Source organism: Acipenser ruthenus, chromosome 2 (assembly GCF_902713425.1).
Source record: "Acipenser ruthenus chromosome 2, fAciRut3.2 maternal haplotype, whole genome shotgun sequence".
Lineage (NCBI taxonomy): Eukaryota > Metazoa > Chordata > Actinopteri > Acipenseriformes > Acipenseridae > Acipenser > Acipenser ruthenus.
The window spans coordinates 70,225,175-70,246,509 of NC_081190.1; the positions used below are offsets into that span (position 1 = coordinate 70,225,175).

Here is a 21,335-nt window from a genome sequence, read left to right on the forward strand (position 1 = left end):
ATGATGTCTTTTACGGATGCAAAGATGAAGGCAGTGTTGCAGAATGAATACACGTCTTCAGGGGTTACAATCTGGCCATCAGTGGGACGCTGCAAGCACTATTTTGCAGTTTTTTGCTTGCCATCACAAGGGCCTTTGCCATGTGAAGTTACAAAAACAAATTCCATTCTGCATGCAGTTTATGATGACAGAGATTTATGAAATTGAATCGGTTTTTGTATTGGGCAGCACAACCATCACTGAAGTAATACATTTTCTTCAGATGGGAAAGTTTTTCCTTCACTTAGGGGAGGGTTTGGATTGAAATAATTCCTGGCATCTATTATACAATCAATGGGAAGTTCTCAAATTCTGAATTGAGTGCAAAACTTTGATTAACATATTCCATATTTTACTTCATTACTGTAATAGCAGTGCGTATTTTAGGTTTTATGTGGTGTGTTATTGTTTGTATGTATCTGTTGGTGCACGGGGTATGGTTTGGGTTATGTAGCGTGGGTGATTTAAAATGTATATTTGTATTTGGGCACGGGTGTGTCACAAATGAGTTCACGTGTAGAGTGTGCCGGGGCCAGATTGAATGATTAGCAGTTGAGTCCCGGCACAGATGTATTGAAGAAGTCACAATCTCTCACTGGGGTTTGTGTGTTCAGAGGCGGAACAAGAGTTGGGAGGTGAAGTCAAATAAAAATAACAATTGCTATTATTATTATACCAGCGCGAGCGATACTTGTGTGTTCCATGTCTGGTTTTCTGTCTGTTTTGGCCATCTGTTGTTTTGTTTTGTTAAGTGTTTTGTTTTGTTTAAATCTTGTTTTATTATTAAAACTCACACATCACCGCTTCCATATCCCAGCACCGTGTCTGTCTCCTCCCTGGTCTGATGTCACCCGCAAGCTATCTTGCCACATGTGGTGTCAGAATGTGGGATAACAACGCCTCTAGAGATTCAAGCCAGGAACACTACTGCAGGTGACAATTTTTGAAAATAACATTTTTTTGTGTGTGTTTTTGAAAGAAAAATAGAAAACGAAGAAGGGAAAAAGCAAGGGAGGTGCTGCCTGCCCTAGTGGAGGAAATGGACCAAAGGCTGGACGGCTGTCTCACCTGCCTGAAAGGAGAAGAGTGGTGCTTCGCCTGTGCCGAGCCCGGGCACTCCACCGTGTGCGGCCTCGTTCACACCCCCCTTTAGACAGATGCGCAGAAGAGAAAGAAAAGGGGCCGATTGGAGGCAGAAGGGGCTCCTGTGTGCGAGGAGTGTGATCACATTTATGGAGAGTGCCCATGGGCAGACCCCCTCTTCAAAGAGGCCTACTTTGGCCAAGAGGTGGAGTCATGTGAACAAAGGCGGATTCCTCCACCTTCGCAGTGTTTCCTTCCCGCTCCTACCACAGCGAGATTGAGGCCTTAAGCTGGTGCCTCATCTGTGGGAGACAATCCCTAGACAACTGCCCCCTCCCAGGCAGAGGAGGAAAAGGACCAACTGCCGGCCTGAGGAGAAAGAAGGGAAGGAGTGGCTGTCCCCGGAAGGCAAAAAAGCCAGGACAAACTCCAGCGCCCATGAGAGGGGGGACCGAGTGTCCAGCGCCCATGAGGGGGGGGACAGGGGACCGAGCGTCCAGCGCCCACAAGGGGGAAGCACGAGTGTCCAATGCCCTCAAGGAAGATCTTTGACTGGTTGATGGACCCTGAGGGGAACTTCCAGGAGGCCCTCCCAATGGCAGTCAACCTGCTGCATTGCAGGACAGGGCAGGAGCTGACCCTTGGGAGGTAGCTTCAGCTCCTCTGGTGGTGGAGGTGGGAGCAACAGGTGGTCTCCCTCTATTGGTGCTCCATGTCTTTGCTAACTGCAGATCTTGAACTAGTCTTTTGTGAAGTGATCTCCATTCTCATATCCGTTTCCGTTCCTAAGTTGTTAACCGTGTTATCCAATGTTGAGTCATCTTCCGCCCCTGCTCTCACAGACTCTAGGGGTATTTTTCTCTTGAATTTCTTAGAATGTCTCCAGCATCCCTGTTTACCTTTGAAAACACAGAGCTGGATACTGCCGACAAGGGTAGCTAACCCTTGCCAGCCCCAATGGGGTCTCTTTCCTCCTGTCATCTGTCTCTCCATGCTGTCATGAGGTCTTTCCTTTGTTGCCAAGCAGTATTGACATATTTCTTGAACATATGTTATCATATATTTTAAATACATGTACTGAAATATAAAAAATAACATATGGGCTGCATTGCATTCAGAGAAAATATTTCAAATACATTTAAAATGTTTTCTTGCAATGCATGGCAGCCCATATATTATTCTATTATTTTTTTATGTTTTTGATAAGGTGCTTTTACCTGAGGTCATTCTAATCAGAACCACTCAAAATGATTGTAAACACACTATGTCAACCTTTTTCAAAGCCCTGTTTTAAACAGAGATATATAACACTGCCGTGGGCAGTTTTTTCTGTCTAGTGTTTCACCTTGACATAAAACCTAATTTCATAGGGGCCTTTTAATCACAAATAATAATACAACAAAGTCCTTTTTATGTACAGTATGTTTCATAGCAGCACAAAAACAAGCCTATCTGGAAGGTTTAACGCATGGCTGTATGCCCCAAGCTGTGTGATTCCTGTATGACAGCCTCTTTATTATTAGCCTATTGATCTAGGTCTACATTTCCAGGAGAAAAAAGACACAATATGATAAAGTTTGATGCCAAAGAACTTTGTATCATGATAGGGTCTGATATAAGTTCAGGGTTAGATCTGTAAGGCGAGAAGGGCTTGTAACCAATACGGACAAGGGTACCATGCTGATTTTTATCCAATTAAAAAAAAAACACATGATACTTCTAAATAGGAGGGTGCTCACATTTTTGTCCACTAACTGTAGGTCCCCCATAGCCCACAAAAATATATATGAAATAAACAAACACACCTGCGCATTGTAGTGTAGTCAAATCAGGGATGCCAACCTTGTAATTTTGTTTTTACTGACATACAGATTTACACTGTATTGTTTTACTGACATCATTTAAAAAACAAATAGAAACAATAAATACAAATACATTATAAAATAGTCTAGTTTTGTGTACTTACATTTCTTTAGGTCATTTACTTCTTATGGTCATACATGGACACATTTGCAGACTGGATTAGTTGGTCTGCAGCTGGTGCTGTTTTTAACAGCAGTCTTCATAGTCAGAATTCCATTAGAATGTCTGTAGACAATTGATTTCTTACATCTGCTTTTACAAGGTTCATCTGAGAAAAAACCTTGTTCTAATTCTGCAGTACTGTGTGGCAAAGTCAACATATTAATGGCAACCTTGGCAAGTGTAGGAAACGAGGCTCTACGCTAGGTATATACAAGAGCGCAGTTTTGTGCCAGTTTTCATCAGCTGCCAGATCCCGTCTAAGATCCGTCAAGTCAGTCAGTCACTTGTTATTGCATAAATTCCATCAAGGCTATCCAGCATAGTTCCAATAACAAAAAAGCATTGCAAGCTGGACGATGTCTCCCGAGCTCGCTATGCTTTGTTTACTTAGTTGGTTGAAGAACGCGTAAACTAATTCCAGCACAGTATTGATAATTGGCATTCTTCTTTTGATTCTTTTCACTGCATCACATAAGGTGTAGGTATATGTCATTCAAGCTGATTGGGAAAGCCGCAAGCAATACAAAATATACCATATTTATTTTTATTATTTTTTATTTATTTACGTTTTAGTGTTAAAATGTGACTTTCTTTTTAATGACTAGCCTTAATGGACAGTTGGCAACCTGAAGCCAAATGCAGTTTAACTTGGCTTACTTCTTTCTCAATACAGCAAAGGCAGTGAGCTTTCCTTGCTTTACTGTTGATCAGAGGTGTTTTTTGAGATGCTTCGTTAAAGAAAATGCTCTTTTTCCAGGGTCGGGGATAATGATTTCGGCGGTTTGGGGCTTTCAGCGCAGATTTGTAAAAATATTTCTAATGCAATGAAAGAGACACTGTTTGATGTATTCAAGCAAAATTAAACTTACTGACCTGGAATTTACTTGTGTCGCCGCACGAAAGTGAGCAAGACAGTAAGTTCCGGGTCAGCCAGATTGATTTTGTGTGAACACAAGTGAGATACACGCCTCGGTTGAAATGTCAGTGAGTGAAGTTCTTCCAGTTTGCGTGCAATTCCATATATATATATATATATTTTTAACTTTTCGTTTTGGCCCCCCCCATGACTTTGGGCCCTAGGTAGGTACCTAGTTTGCCTATGCATTAATCCAGCCCTGCATGTTAAATAAATCATGTCCTGGTTTAATTCTACGTACCCTGGCTATTTACAGCAATTCCCACAAGGTCCACAAAACCCCTTGATTTTGGGGACAAGGCAGATAATGAGACACTTCATCCCAGGCTTGTATTGTATCCCAGACCTAAATCAACATAATGAAGCTGAAAAATGCATTACTGAATGTATCTATGGCAACACCATAAATTTTGATTTAATTGTGGCCCAAGTAAACATATATTGTATAACATAAAAACGGTGTCTGAGTAAAATCTGTGTATTGTTCAATAAACAGACAAAAAATGATACAGATATGTTACATTAAATAGTGTTTGTTACCATCTAGTTTCTCTGGAATGTATTGTGAACAATTGTATTTACATTTCTGTAGATATTTTGCTTCAAAATGGCAGCTGTTTACATATTATTATTATTATTATTATTATTATTATTATTATTATTATTATTATTATTATTATTATTACTGACAGCTTTAATGTCAAGTTCAATCAAATTCACTTTCACAAAAGCTTTGGTCAGGGAAGTCAAAGCAATAATACAATATTTTTCTTTTACTATTCTTATGCTAAATGTATATGAAAAACAATATTTAAAAAGGGACAAGTGCTCTTTAGACTGATGACTGCAAAACAGCATCCTTATGTTACCATGCCATGCTTTATGTAACCTAAACACATGTATGAATTATTGAAAAATCAAGTCACGTACACCATCCTGGAACCTGCAGTATGTTTCCCGCTCTGTAAAGCCCTAGAGGCACTAACACAATGCTTCAGAAGAACTTTTGGAAGGTAACACTGCAGGAAGAAAGGAGGCAGATTCTAGCAAAGCAGTTCCCTGCAGTAACACAATGCTCCCAAACTGGAATGTAAGTAAGGTAAAACAAATGTAAAACAAAATTATACCTTGAAATCTATCCACTATATGGATGCATGTGTATCTTTTATTTTATTTACTCTTTTGTGTGGATACCTGTGATGGGGTGCAGCCGATTTTATGGTGGTTTTGTGTTTTTTGTATTGTTTAGAGTGGATATGAATGAGTTTGGGGTGTGGTTCAGTGAGTGAGTTTGTGTGAGGAATGTGTGGAATGTGCCTGGGCTAATGAGGTGCGAATTGCCCAATTAGCCCAGGCACCTGTATAAAAGGGAGTGGTTGGATATGTTAGTTGGTGAGTGTTTGTGAGAGTGAGAAGACGCGTGCGTGCGTGCGTGCGTGCGTGCGTGCGTGCGTGCGTGCGTGCGTGCGTGCGTGCGTGCGTGCGTGCGTGGGTGGGTGGGTGGGTGGGTGTATCTTTTTGTATAGTTCGTGTTTAAAGCCTGTTTTTGTGTTTGTCTTTTTGGTTGGCCATCGTGTCTTTTGTTTTGTGTATTTTGTTTAATTAAAAGTCTTTTATTTTCCCTGCACATCCTGACTCTGAGTCTCCTTACCCCGGTCTGCCTGTCACAATAACCTACACTGTATGTTCACTTATGTTACACTATTTATACCATGCACTTACAAAAAAAATTATATCATTGGGGAAATCATTTTAACACTTTGCTGCCCACTGTCCAATTATTTTACATTGAGAAAATAGGCATTCAATATATAGGAACATACCCAGGGCAGTAAAGGGTTAACAAATACATTACATTAATAAGTAAATGTTAACAACCATGCAACTACCACGATTCTCAATTAATATCTAAATGTAATAAATATTTGTCCTGGAAATGTCATGCAAATATTTAACATTTGTGTAATGTCCGGTTGCAGATTAGATTGTAGACTGCAGATGGAACTGGACAGTTTGATATTAGAATGAGATGTCATTGAGTTTTACATACTGGTTCCCTGTAAATGAAAACATTGAGTAAATATATATATATTTTTAAAAAGCAGTTGCAAATTAAGACTGATTTAGATGTGTCTACTCATGCTCATTGGAAAAAGGAAAGCCAGACAATTGTGTGCCATCAAAACTAAGCCCCATTGGATTTCTTTAAAAGCTTCCAGTTGGCCCTGTTTTGTACATAAAAGCTATTTTCACTTTGTCAGCTAGTTTAACAGCTTAGAGGGAACTACAGAGAAACACCAAAACCCTGGACAAGATTCTAGTCTGTACTGATGTGTGCCCCATACTACACCACCCACATTGCAAATCAAAGGCCCAAAATACTGTATATTATTTTCTACAACTGCTGTAATTCTCTTATTTTATCATTTTCTGTCTACTATTGCAAATGTAAAGTCGGTCACAGTTTTGGGTATTTGAGTGAGCTGTTATAAAATAAATGTCCAGCAGGTGGCACTGATGTATATACGGTTTGTTATTTCTGGCTGTCACAATGTGCAGGTTCACGTGGGTGTCGGGTTCAGTTGTTAAATTTGGAATGTTAGCGCTTTGAATCACCTGCTGACGAATCTTATGTTGGACAGTAAAAGCTAAATTATTAAAAATGTAATCCTGCATAACAGATTAAAAATACTATAGCAGACATTAAAAAGAAAACAAAAAAGATATATTATTAGACACGTTTTGGAAGTCATTATGTCGCTTGTGGTATAATTTAATTGTTATGCTTCTTTTTAGTACTACAGTACTCAGAGACTTCCTACAAAGACCAGTTGTTCCAAATTGTCTGGTGGATTTGAACACATCCCGCCAGAGGAAGAATACTCGTGCTTACCCAACCTACAGCAGCAGTTTACTTTTAAGTGATGAACATATTATAGTGCCAGTTCGTCTCCAAATGTTAAAGTGCTAGCAAGTCTACAGATCTTAACAGCTTTTAACTGATAAAACCCGATAAAACACCCCCGATACAAAAAAAATGAAATTGGTGGATTGCCAATAAACACCGGAAAAACTGTGGAAATGGTTAATCAATTCACGTTGACTTTACCCTGTTCCCATTAAAAAAATAAAACCTACTACCAAAATAATAATAAATACATTTCCCAGTGCTGCTGGGCAATGTCCCGCCTTCCTGACTTGCATCTATCATTGATTCATTCTCAATACTTTAAACCCGCCCCAACTACTCAATGACAGCACATTCCTACATTTCTATTGGAGACTCTGCTTGCGAGATTTAAAACGAGATTACAATCAGGATGGAGGCTTGTTAGTGGGATTTCAAGCTGTATTACAGTTAAGATACAGAGGATTTAAAACAGAATTGTGGCGAAATGTACAAAAATGCCTATACACAAGAATGTGCCCGTGACCACAGGGATTTCAATGTGGAAGACAGCAAAGGAAAGAAGGCACAACTTAAGCGTGCAAGTACTGTCGAGTTACTATACCTATTTTGACAGAAAAAAACGCTGAAGCATTTTGGAAAGTAACTGAAAACACTAATTTCATACAGTATATAAAAAACAAAAGCCTCGAGAAAAAACGACTTACATAAAACTCGAAAATAGCAAAAAAGCACCGAAAAATACGATTAATAAACCCTGAAAAACAGAAGCCCTACTTATAATTCTTGAAACTGTTGCTTGTGCGGGATTCACATAACTAAAGCCCACACAGCAGATAGGCTATCTACATTATTAGCTTTCAGCATCCCATACCACAGCTGGATAAATTTTAAATATCATGGTATCATGCTAGGCTTGCAAGCATTTATTTTAAGATATGAGTCACCAACATTGATCATTGCAGAAAATACAACATTCTGATCATTATTTTTGTAAAGTTTGAATTCATCAGACCTTGTAATTAATTGTTTGACTGTGGGGTTTAATGTTTAAGCTCAAAGAAATACACATTAATAGCCATGGGCTCAAATGCTAATGGCCTAACACTGTTGCTGTGCCCTTTTATTTAATAAAAAAACACATTAAATACAGGTCTAGTAATTTGCTTCAAAATGCTACTCCTTTGTAGAAAAAAGGGAAGGGTATTCTGTTTAGTTCAATGAAATAAATATTATTATTAAAAAAATGTACACAACAAAAAAGTATTTTCACTGTTATGTAAAGCTGCACTTTATTTTACATTACACTAAGAGTAGTTGTTGTTTTTCCAGCGTGGAGAGAACAAATCTAATTTTTTTTTTAATTGTCTTAAAAAGATAATACTACATAATGTTCAGATTATGTTAATATTTTTGGCATTTGGTCTCTAATAACTGCCCCTTAAATTGTTAAATACATTTCTCCGCTTTCAGTTATCTTCAGGTTATAACGTCTTTGATTATACTTAGTGTTCCTCGTTTTTGGTATTTATCTTATGTTTATTTTACATATATTAAAATAGGGATAAAATCGGTATAAAATAGTTTTTAATTGAAACATTGGTAAAAATTGGGGAGAAAAAACCTCAGTATCCACACTTTACACGTGGAATATGATGTGTAGCAGTTCTGGTTTCTCATTAGATTTGTCTGATAAAGCACAATCTGTGCAAGTCAAAGCAACATTGTCCCAAGTTAACTGGTACTTTGCGAACGTTTGGGCGTTCGCTGTGCTGACAGAAACAGTATCTACAGAAGATGTGAACATGACATCAGCACAAAACAAGTCTGGTTTATTTGCCTTGAAATCATAAAAAGAAAAGAAAATTGACAGAACTGGGTGGTGCAAGCCATCAGGAGACATGTCAAAAATCACACTGGACATTTCCACTGATGCGTTCCATGTAAGTTTACCAACTAAATCATCATCCTTTTCTGGCAAATATTTACGATTAAGATTGTCGGCGTTAGACTGTGTTTTAGCTGATGGACAGACAGTACAGTACAAAGTCACCAATACATACCTCTCTGCAATAAACAGTGGCTGTCCAGCAAAGCACAGTGCTCTGACAAACTCATTAACACAGTCATTCTGTGCTCTCTTTTTATTAAAGTGTGTGTAAAAGCTGCAAAAATGGATTGCTTGTCTCTCAGTTCACTTTCTTGTTTTAGTTTAATGTGTCGCTTATTTTTCAGTATGTTCTTTTCTTGTCAGTGCGAACATGTACCTCAATGCAGCAGTATTTGCAGCGCTATGCATCCTCGCTCATCTGACCCCCTTCTGCTATTTTTGCTTTTTGTATACTTCGAAACATTCGTTTTCTTTTGAATATTCATAAACTGATTTACGTTTTCCTCATCCACTACAAATATCATATTTTCGTGTAAGTATTTCAATTTAGTTTTTGATCAAGCTAGTAGTTACTACGCCCAACAATTGCCACAATAACCTGACTTTGATTGGCCAACATAATCAGGCGATAGTGTGTTTGTGAAGTGACAAAGAACCACAGTTGAACGTTATTTGATCCTCTGACGTCTAAACATCTGCTTATAGGGCTGCTTATTACAATGTCAGAGTCAAAATAAAACAGCATTTTAATCAAATTATTATGTATTTCCTAGAAAATAGTACCAGGATAATATTGAATAATACACAAAAATCAGGTATAAATCAGTAAAAACAGACAAGTTAAAAAGGACATGATTTACTGTCCAGTTAAAAAAAAATCATGTAATTTATCGGTAAAATTCGGAATAAACCGGAAACGCAGAACACTAATTATACTTTACCTAATTAATGATTTATACTTAAATGTATGGTGCCATGGATAGAAAGTGGCTATGGGCCACCTTCCCCCAAAAGACAAAGCCGCCAAACCGTGAGTGGCTACAATGAACCAGATTTGAATGGCTAATGCAACAACCATGGAGAATAGAATGCTGGCCGACCAGGTGAATACACGAACGATATCATGCAATCCTGGTGCCGCAGATAGAGAGTGGCCACCCTCTCCCAAAAGACAAAGCCGCCGAGCCATAAGTGGTACAATGGATTAAAATGAATGAATAAACAATGGCCAAGAGCGCATTGCCAATATGAAAAGATAATGAAGGTAAGCGACTGAACACAGCGCCTACCCCCTGGAGCACGAATGCACCGAAGGTCGAGCACAGCCTCTCGAGTCTGACCACGCACCCCGCACACTAAAATGAACTGCTCAGCACTCAGGTAAGGAAAAAAACCCTACTTACTTTATTATTTTTTTATTTCGATGGTAGGTGAGGGACATATTCCCTGAATATGATATGAATACATTAATGTGTATTAATGATATAACTGAACTAATTAATGAAACTGCTGTGTCTTAGGAAAAGAGCAAACTGCTGTGTCTTAGGAAAAGAGCAAACTGCTGTGTCTTAGGAAAAGAACAAATTGTTGTGTCTTAGGAAAAGGGTCCCTTGGTTCCTGGCAGGAATACTGAACTGAAGATGACCAGGGCTAGGAGGGGGGCATCTGGACTGGGTGAGGCTGAAAGGACAGTGAAGAGACTGCAAAACTGAAAACACAAGTGGTTTGGTACAAGGAAGACATAAAATATATATGTCAACAAGTCCCAACTGCAACAACAATGATGAAAGGAAGCAGACAAAAGACAAATCTCAAAGATTTGTGAGTTAAAAAGGCAAGATACACAAATTATCTCATGAAAGTGACTACTCAGCAGAGTGAAAAGACTGTAAATATCCAAGCAAAACTAAACATTTTGCACTCCACATCGAATGCTAAACAAGGTGCTGTCACTCTGCTAAGCAAAGCTGCAACTCCGGGACTTTATCTAAAAACGGACCCAAGACGAGGAAGCAAGCTGTAAACGAATCAATGACCACAAGCAACGAGACTGAGGCCCGGCTGGAGGACTGCAATAAAACTTACAGAGACTGTTATCAGACAAACCAGTCTGGGTCTGCTGATCACTTAAAACAACAGTATCCAAAAGAAACTGTGCCCTGCTACCTCCGTAGCTAAAAGATTCAGCGAAGAGGACAGAGCGGACAGGCGCTGTTGCGGATCCTATACCGAGGACTGAAGACATTGTTGCAGCTGTTTGTTGATTCTATTGAGAATTGAAAGCTTTGTTGCTGAGTTTGATCCAATGTGGGACTGAAGACTTTGTTGCTGAGAGGATAGCTTTTTATACTGGACACTTCAACAGATTGAGTTTCCAAACCAGCGGGACCAAAAGTCTAAGCTTCAAGGAACAGTTGAGTATAATTCCAGTTGCATTTTCCTTTTATGGAACTAAATTAATTCATTGTAACACATTCACATAGAATTGAACTGTTAATTATTTAGTTTGCAAACTTTTCGTGTGAAATAACTTTTAGTGAAACTATAAGTAATCTACCTCATATTGTTGTATGAAGAATTAAGAAGTAAATGTGCCATATCCTTAATAAATATACAATTAATACGCTTAATGTGATATATTCTAAGATTGTTTGCATCTTTTCAGTTGAGGGTGTGCTTGTATGTGGGCATGTGTGTGTGAGCAATTTACTAGCTATATCACAGCTTGCTTGAGCTGCTACAGTGGCTGCCTTGTGTGTGAGGAGACAGGCGGTTTCTTAATTAAATTGCCTGCTAGCAAGAGCTTTGGACTTGTGTTTTGTGCTTAGAGACTAGGAGATTTCCTTTCTGACTTTTCTGATTTCTGTTTATTATTTGTGTACTTAATAATATACTACTATTGATTAAACATTCCTTGTGTCTAGCGTGTTGTGACAGGAGTAGAAGGAGTCCCTGTTGTAATTCACCCTCCCGACCACCAGCAGACCAGAAGTTCCAGGTCAGGCGGCCATCTTTGCCTGATGCGGAACCACGCGGCCGCCGAGTCCCATCATTGAAATTAGCTATGCTCGCCGATTGGCTGGCGTGGGGCAGCACACTGGTTGCAGGGGCGGGACTCGGCAGTATTTAGGCAGCGCGGTTTTTCCATTTGGTGTCCCTGTCCTGAACTGAAACACAGAAGAGAAACGCTGTGCTTTGTTGTTTTGTTTTTATAACCTGCTGAAATCCACAGAATCCTGAAGCCTTGCGAAAACCTGGTGGATTACCACAGTAAAGAAACCCAGGATTATCCTTTATCCCTCGGAAGGGAGCCGAGGGGCAGTGAGAGGAAACCCACTGCAGCAGCATGGAGAAACCCTGTGCTTTCTTTATTGTTTTTTTTTGTAAACGCGACATTTTTGTTTATTCTTTTTATTTAAAACCTGAATTTACCATTGCTGGTATTCCAGGTAGTTTCTTTTGTTTATTTTCTGCAATACTGGATTGTTTATTTTCGTTGTGTGTTTAAATAAAATCAAGCCCAGATACCATTGTTGGTACAGGGCTCCAGGACTGAACGTCACTTCCTGCTCCTGTTTGCTGTCATTTCTGGTCCTTCCCTAAGCTCCGCTCATTACCCTCTCACATGTGTGTATGTGTGTCAATTAAATATTATTATTAAGAGAACTAATCAATTCAGATAAAAATTACATTATCAATTATCGAATTGTTCCTACAGAGGAAACCTTAGGGAATCCATGGCTGAGGGTAACCCTTCCTCCAGGCTCTAAAATTGTCATCTCCCCATGAATGAAAGTCACAGAGTTTTTATGTCGATGCTTGGAAATGCGTTGATTAATGGGCGTATTCTCCTTCCGGAAATACAACTAAAAGTTTACAAATCTCTGAATAATGAAATACAAACAAACTTGTTTTATATCAAGTGAAAACTGACAAAAAATATAAAATAAAAGATGGAATAATACTAACACTGGTATAAGAATAAAAATAAAGAGATTGATTATCCTATATTTAGCTATTGATAAAATACTCTAGAAATGGATATATGTATACAGTGGTGATCTTACAGGGCAGCCATGAAGCTACTGTAAACTGCAGTTACAGAGAATTACAACTGCCGTTTGTTTCAATTTAATCCACTGTGGTTAGCTGCAGTTGTTTTTTTGTTTGTTTGTGGACTGCTCTCCAGGGTGCTAAATTCTATTCATTCATAATGGTTAGAGTTGTTTTCTACAAACCCTAATCCATCTGCGGGGAACAGACAGATCAAGACCGTGCTAGTCAAAGACGAATAATTAAAATGATACGAGGGCTTGAATGAAAGTGGCACAGTTATCAATGCCAGGTTTTAAGTACCGGCAGTGAGACATGGATGTGATAACACTGAGATTCATTTCAGCATTTGCACTTTTTAAATTATGATATTTAGTTATTATTTATGTACTGAATTGTTGTATTTATGTATTTAACTTACTGCTTCAAAAGTGTCAGTGTAACAGCTCTTTTTAACAATGTATTTCAGTAAACTTATAAGCCAATAAGCAAACCTGGATTTACAGTGTACATTTAGAAAAATGTTAATCGGTAGTAGGATACAATGCTTGTAAAATTAATGCAGGTTAACATTTCAGTATTTTGGTGATATTAGCTCAGGAAGAATTTGTAAAATAAAAAGGTTAATCTCTAATGGTCACAAAAGAGGTCTAAAGGCAGGCTGTTTCTTTGTAAAAAAAAAAAAAAAAAAAACACAAGATGAAGAATCAAAATGCAAAAATAAAAAAGCCAGGTTCATGAGTCAAATAAGAAAGATTTGCAAAGTTGCATACAACTAACAGCAGAGGGCTAAGTGGTTTTTCCAAGGTGGATTGAACTCTAAATAGTTATAATTTCATTTTTGGTTTCAACTAAAAAAAAATGATTAAGATGGTAATTTTTATGATTATGTTAATGGGATCTTGCAGAGACAGGTTTAAAAAAAGATAAAAATGGGAAACAGAATAGCAAGAAAATATTAGCAAGAAAAATCTAAAAAATCTAAATCAAAAGCGAACAAAAAATGTGACAAAGAAGATCTGAAAACTCTTACCTTCTTCTGTCATTGAGTCATAATATTTTAGCTTCCCATATGTCCCATGTTCTACAACATCACAGTAAAAGACATAAATGTCAGATAACAACAGTTATTGGGAAGAAAAACGTGCACATGCAATAACATGAAATATCAAAAAAGTATTAAATAAATTTGAATTTGAAGATAGCCACTTTTGCTTTTGTTTATATTCAATGCATTATCTTCTTTCTCATTGCTAGACATCACTAACATAAGCAGACATTCTGAAGGTGTTCAGCAAGAATAAAATAGTTCAGAAGATATTAAACTATTTAAAAATGGACCACATCCCTTCCACTTCACATAACACCCTTAGAGAAAATGGGTTCCTGGGTGTTCTATACAATTCCATGTGGTTTCATGATGCTTTCTGTGGAAGACTATTTTATTTCTACACTGACTGGTCATTGTTGGAGTGGAAACAGGTGGGTAATGTCCAGTATTGAAGGTTTCTGTGATTTGGCCCCTGCAGGACATATTCGATCATCACAATGAGTTTCACTCGTAAGTGGACTTGTTCCGCCATAACCGAATACATTCATTGATTTCTGGTTGTTGTTTTCTGCACCCATTATCATTCCCATTGTGAAGTCACTGAGTTCCTTTCCCATTATTGTTATTGAATAGTGGCACACAACTCTCTCCCAGACTAGGTGAATTTCTCATTTCACAGTACTCACTCGTTTGTGAGAAATAACCATTCTTGCAGTAATAGAATAATTTTAAATGTACATCAAACATGTTTAACAGTACATAACATCAGATTATAACCCCCCTAATTAAAATTTAATTTTACAATAGTTTGGTTTTATCTTGAACCAATTAAAGAGCTTAAACAAAACAAAAGTTCCAGAGAATGCCTGAAGGAACCATATGATTACATATGGAACACACAGGAACACTCCTATTATTAAACTTATTATTATTATTATTATTTATTTCTTAGCAGACGCCCTTATCCAGGGCGACTTACAATTGTTACAAGATATCACATTATTTTTTACATACAATTACATTATTTATACACTTTGCAGGCTATCTTATGATTCAGCACCCACATATATCCAAGCTTACTGCATTTATTTACAAATACTGACATCTGACTGTACCTTCATCTTGACTAACCCTTCTTCATCTTTAATGTACTGTATATGGTTTGTGTGGGACTCGTTAAATTTCAGTAGGACTTCATGAATGTCCTTCTCTTTCCCATTAAGCATCTGGAATTGAGGTTGAATGTTCAGACACCATTTGAAATGTTCAGTGGGAAATGTGGTAATAAACGCAATGGCGTAAGGAAAAGTGAGTTGTAGGAGATACAGAAATAAAAAAGGGACAATTTTACATTGTTTAAGCCTAAGGGGTAGTTTAAAGTAAAAAACGACTCTATCACCTGCACTTTATTGTCTCATTCTAACATACTTCCAATTAGGACACACCACCATTTAGAAAAACAGTCAGAATTTGTGTTGAAATTCTATAAGCCTGTAATATATGTATATATATATATATATATATATATATATATATATATATATATATATATATATATATATATATATATATATATATATTAAACTGCGCCTACTAAATGCCACCATGGAACAGGGGAATAAAAAAGGTGCAGTATTTTATTTTATTTTTTTATGAATCTCCCTCTTAGTATAAAACTAAACAAAACTAAATTTGTATTTGTATTTTGTTTGACTTATTGCATGAAAAAGTAACCAGTCTTTAACTTTAATGTCAGTGGTTGCAACTATGATATTTTTGTATCTTTTTTACACATTATGTCCAGTATATATTTTCAAAAATATGACCACTTAATTCTTTCATATTCTCCTGATTATATGAATTGCATAAGGGAATGTGGTTGGCTGTGATTTTTATACAATTCCACTGGGTGTCTTAATGCTGCCTTCAGAGTTAATTAGTCATGCTATCATAAATGCCTGGAACAGTTGCGTAGAAGAAAATCAGTGAAGGAAAAAACAAGCAATAAGGAATTATGAGAAAAAAAGGCAAAAAAAGAAGATGGGTACGCATTTTAAATATGTTGACCACTTACTATACTGTATCTTAAAGATCTCAGAACCAAACACAGCAATATGTTAGAAAAAATGGAATGTCTGCTAATTGATAGCATGCAAACCAGACTTTCTGAAAATCAGCTAGTATTTTGATCAATTTCACTTTTAGCAACTCTTAGTTTCTTTCTCCACTCTCCATTTATATTTTGCTTATTTGCCACGAATAAGCCAACTGGAAGGCAATTCATTTAGATAGCAGATCTGGTTTCGTATTTTCCGCTGAGGCGACATACCTTTCCAGACACTACTGTACTTTATGCTTTCTGCCTTGACAGCTTAGACTAAAGATTGTCATTCATTTTGAAGCATCTCCTAGTCTCTTGAGATATATGCTTGTGAGTTTTTATAAAAAAGAATTTACATTTTAAAAGACATTGTATGCTTCTAATTCTCCGAAGGTTATGTTAAAATGTATAGGTGTTGCAGTTTTTTTCCATCACTTTTTTTTTACTTCACTTCAGCTATTTTGACAAATAAAGTTAAATGGTTTTTAGGAATGATTTTACAGTTCATATACTCTAGTGGTTTAAGATTCCAAGCCAGGGTTAGGGAAATGGGGAGAATGTATCTGAGCTGTTGCTTGCACTTGTGTGCGCCCTCCTGCCTCTCCTCCTTTCACTCTTCACAGCTTCCTCTCATACACCCGTATTCAGACGTAAGTGTCATGCTCACTTAAGAATGCCAAAATACTGGAAGCTTGTTTTCAGAAAGCACACTATTTTAACAATAGTGTAGGAGCCCACGGAATTAAAGGGGAAATATTTTATTAGGGAGTTGTTTTAATTTTGAGGGTATATATATATATATATATATATATATATATATATATATATATATATATATATATATATATATACAGACGTGCTCAAATTTGTTGGTACCCCTCCACAAAAAACGAAGAATGCACAATTTTCTCTGAAATAACTTGAAACTGACAAAAGTAATTGGCATCCACCATTGTTTATTCCATATTTAATAGAAATCAGACTTTGCTTTTGATTTTTTATTCAACATAATATTGTAAATAAGAAAACAAATGAAAATGGCATGGACAAAAATGATGGGACCGCTAACCTAATATTTTGTTGCACAACCTTTAGAGACAATCACTGCAATCAAATGTTTTCTGTAGCTCTCAATGAGACTTCTGCACCTGTTAACAGGTAGTTTGGCCCACTCTTCCTGAGCAAACCGCTCCAGCTGTCTCAGGTTTGATGGGTGCCTTCTCCAGACTGCAAGTTTCAGCTCTTTCCATAGATGTTCGATAGGATTCAGATCAGGACTCATAGAAGGCCACTTCAGAATATTCCAATGTTTTGTTCTTATCCATTCTTGGGTGCTTTTAGCTGTGTGTTTTGGGTCATTATCCTGTTGGAGGACCCATGACCTGCGACTGAGACAGAGCTTTCTGACACTGGGCAGTACGTTTTGCTCCAGAATGCCTTGATAGTCTTGAGATTTCATTGTGCCCTGCACAGATTCAAGGCACCCTGTGCCAGGCGCAACAAAGCAGCCCCAAAACATAGCCGAGCCTCCTCCATGTTTCACTGTAGGTATGGTGTTCTTTTCTTTGAAAGCTTCATTTTTTCGCCTGTGAACATAGAGCTGATGTGACTTGCAAAAAAGCTCCAGTTTTGACGCATCTGTCCAAAGGACATTCTCCCAGAAGGATTGTGGCTTGTCAATATGCATTTTAGCAAATTCCAGTCTGGCTTTTTTATGTTTTTCTGTCAAAAGTGGAGTCCTCCTGGGTCTTCTTCCATGGAGCCCACTTTCGCTCAAAAAGCGACGGATGGTGCGATCACAAACTGACGTACCTTCACCTTGGAGTTCAGCTTGTATCTCTTTGGCAGTTATCCTTGGTTCTTTTTCTACCATTGGCTACAGTTCCATGGACCTTAAACTTCTTAATAATATTTGCAACTGTTGTCACAGGAACATCAAGCTGCTTGGAGATGGTCTTATAGCCTTTACCTTTACCATGCTTGTCTATTATTTTCTTTCTGATCTCCTCAGACAACTCTCTCCTTTGCTTTCTCTGGTCCATGTTCAGTGTGGTGCACACAATGATACCAAACAGCACAGTGACTACTTTTCTCCATTTAAATAGGCTGAATGACTGATTACAAGATTGGAGACATTTGTGATACTAATTAAAGAAACTAATTAGTTTGAAATATCACTATAATCCAATTATTTATTATCTTTTCTAAGGGGTACCAACAAATGTGTCCAGGCCATTTTAGAATATCTTTGTAGAATAAGCAATAATTCATCTCTTTTCACAGCTTCTTTGCTTTATTCTATGACATACCAAAGGCATGCAAGTATACATGATAAAATAGCTTTTAATTTCATCACTTTTCAGGAGTAATGAAGCATTATTTCAATGAGCTGTAAGGGTACCAACAAATTTGAGCACGTCTGTATATATATATATATATATATATATATATATATATATATATATATATATATATACATACATACACAGTATATATATATATATATATATGGGTCTTTTAAAAAATCTATCCTGATTAGTCAAAACAGGTCACATGGTGGTGTGAATATTACAGCATATTCATATCGGGGAAACCAAACTCTAGATGAGATTTTGGATGAGTGAATCAGACACCAACACTTATTCAAGTGGTGAAAAAAAAGTAATACTGCTAGGCATCGAACTTACCGAAGCACAACTTCTGGACATAGAAAAAGAAAAGGAAAAAAAATACACAGAACTCCACTGCCTGGGCATCGGGTGTCCTTTTTATGCCACTGTCCGAGTATTTCAAAATGCAAACTACATCTTTGTTGCCACGGTGAAACGTTACCACAAATCTGGCATGGATACCTCCTGTTACTACTCCTGGATCACAAAGGACGATTAAAAAAAAAATCTTCCCCAACACTGTCACCTGACACTGCCGCAGGTCTTGTTTGAAAGGTTTGTTTTGATGTGCCAGACAAAGAAGGTCAGCGTGATTGTCCAGCTGAACTTCCTCAGACAACGACAAGGACAACAATGAATCAAACACCATGTTGCTCGAAATCGCTTGTTGTAGCGAAAAAAAGGGCCTGTAAATTTTCAAAGCTGCAATTTCAATGGCAGTGTTCAATTTAACATCTATAAATAGTGCTTCTTGTTTTTAATCAGTTCAATGTTTATTAAAATAATAATAATAATAATAATAATAATAATAATAATAATAATAATAATAATAATAATAATAATAATAATAATAACTTTTTAATTAATGCATTTTTAGTTTTATTTTTTTTAAGTTTTAAGGGACTATTTTTAGGCCAGAGGCGGAAGGATATTTAATAAAAAATTACCTTTTTGTTAATTAAAACATGTTTTTACATTTTTATTTTTAGTTAGTTGACCCATTTTATAAGCGCAATAAGGCACTCAAGGGTGTGGGATACACCCGGGCGGTATATTAGAGTATATTAGAGTATATATTAGAGTATATCCCACACCCTGTTAGGCATTATTGCTTACATATATTCTAAAGTGTGGGCTGAGATTAAATTATAATACTTATATTTAAATTACATTGTTATGACGGTAAATGCTCCAAGGTGTAGGTGTTGTTGTCAACCAGCAAACTAGCAGCAAGCTTCATGATGTTTTCATAAGACTAAAATAAGAAGCATTACTGCAAACAACGCTAGGCTCTGATAATGAAAAAGGAAACAGAATGCAAGACATTCAGAATACAGTTTAGAGTGGAACAAAACATATTTAAAGAGTAAGGAATGCAAAATAACTCGAGGGACAGGAAACATAATTAAACAAAGCTGCAACAGATTAGAGAACAGGTGCGATTTAAATGGCTGAATGATGAGCAAACACCTATTTCTCACGAACAATTACCTCAATACTTGCTTTTCTATAGAAAATATTGTTGGGAAGAGGCTTCTTTTGAAGGCTAGCAAAAATTGTACTTTTAGTACATTTACTGTATACTAGTGCATGTAACTACAGAGGCATTACTTCAGTCTTGAAACAATGCTTTGTGTTTTTTTCTTGATAAGTGTGTTTAATATAAGGTTGTATGCTATGTTGTTTTTTATGATGTATTCTTGTGACTGCATTGACATGTAGACGTATGCACTGTGCATCAGTTTTACAAATTTATGCAAAATAACAAAACAGAGCCTATAGATTTAAATGAATTATCTTTTAAAACCAAGAAAAGGATATCAAGTCATATAACTATTACTTTTTGTATCCAGTCTTTCTTTTCAACATAAAATGAGAAGTAATTCAAAACCCAAACATATCAAAGACTGGTCAGGTCATACATACATACATACATACATACATATGTGCCATACCCATGTGCTGTTTTCCTTAACTTCATATCACTTGAAAAGAGTATTGGTTGGCAAGACAATAAGAAAGGAAATTTTGAATGAAGGAAAACAATCGTAATGGATTAAGATTCCAAACAGTAACTCCACAGCTCAAACGTTCAAGCAAGAATCAAACCCGGAAAAAGGAGACTGAGGGAAGGGTGAGGAGATCGGTCAGACATTATACTTATAGAGCAGAGATTATGAACTCACCAGAATCAGCAAACTCTGAGAAAAGAAAGAAAATAGAGAGAAAGGAAAGAAAAAATACTTGTTAAGTTTCACATGCTAAATTCTACTGAAGTATACCATCATTTGGACTCAAAGACCAATTCATCAGTAACGGCACTAAATAATGACAGCCACAGCGCAGCCATAGACTGTAATTGCATTTTCACTTTTTGAAAGCATGCATCTTTTTAACAGCTCTTGTTTACCTGAAAGAGAAAGTGTTTGTGGTTAAAAATCATACTGGGATTAAAAAAGAAGCTGGGATATACAGTATGTGTCGCAGTGGGTTTAATAAAGTAGCCTTTCCCCATTGGAGGTCAGAAATGACTTGGCTGGCAGTCCACAAAAAAAAAACCATCACGTAGTTACACACACTTGATACTGAGCATCTTCACAGGAAGCAATACTGTAAAATACATATTACTGTATTTAGCATGATTTGACCACGCTCACAACACAGTTAAAATAACCACCCATTGGAATATTCCAGAGTTGAGAGCTTGTGTAAAGAGCATGGAGCATATTTATAAATGCCTGTGCAGTTCCAAAGAGTTTCTAAGTAGTTGGCATAGGCTGCTGAGAATGTAAGTAAGGCCACTGGGTGGAAAAATGCAGTCAATTTTAAGACAGTTATCGTCTTTTCAGGGGAGAAATGGAACTGCAGGGATGACGAT

At 37.0% G+C, this 21,335-nt stretch overlaps 1 protein-coding gene across 4 annotated transcripts in view; it reads right to left on the bottom strand.

The window, feature by feature from the left end:
* LOC117409641 (sodium/potassium/calcium exchanger 2-like) overlaps positions 1–21,335 on the bottom strand; it is a 104,549-nt gene that overhangs the window by 32,701 nt on the left and 50,513 nt on the right. For 2 of the 4 annotated variants that reach the window (XM_034015947.3, XM_034015946.3), the window contains 2 exons: positions 20,644–20,658; positions 13,949–13,999 (listed from right to left, as the gene is read on the bottom strand). The exons of 1 other annotated variant lie outside the window; for it this stretch is intronic. In XM_034015947.3, coding sequence (XP_033871838.3) covers positions 13,949–13,999; positions 20,644–20,658 — 66 coding nt within the window. The remainder of the gene's footprint in view (positions 1–13,948; positions 14,000–20,643; positions 20,659–21,335) is intronic. One more of the 4 variants, XM_034015948.3, reaches the window with a different exon arrangement.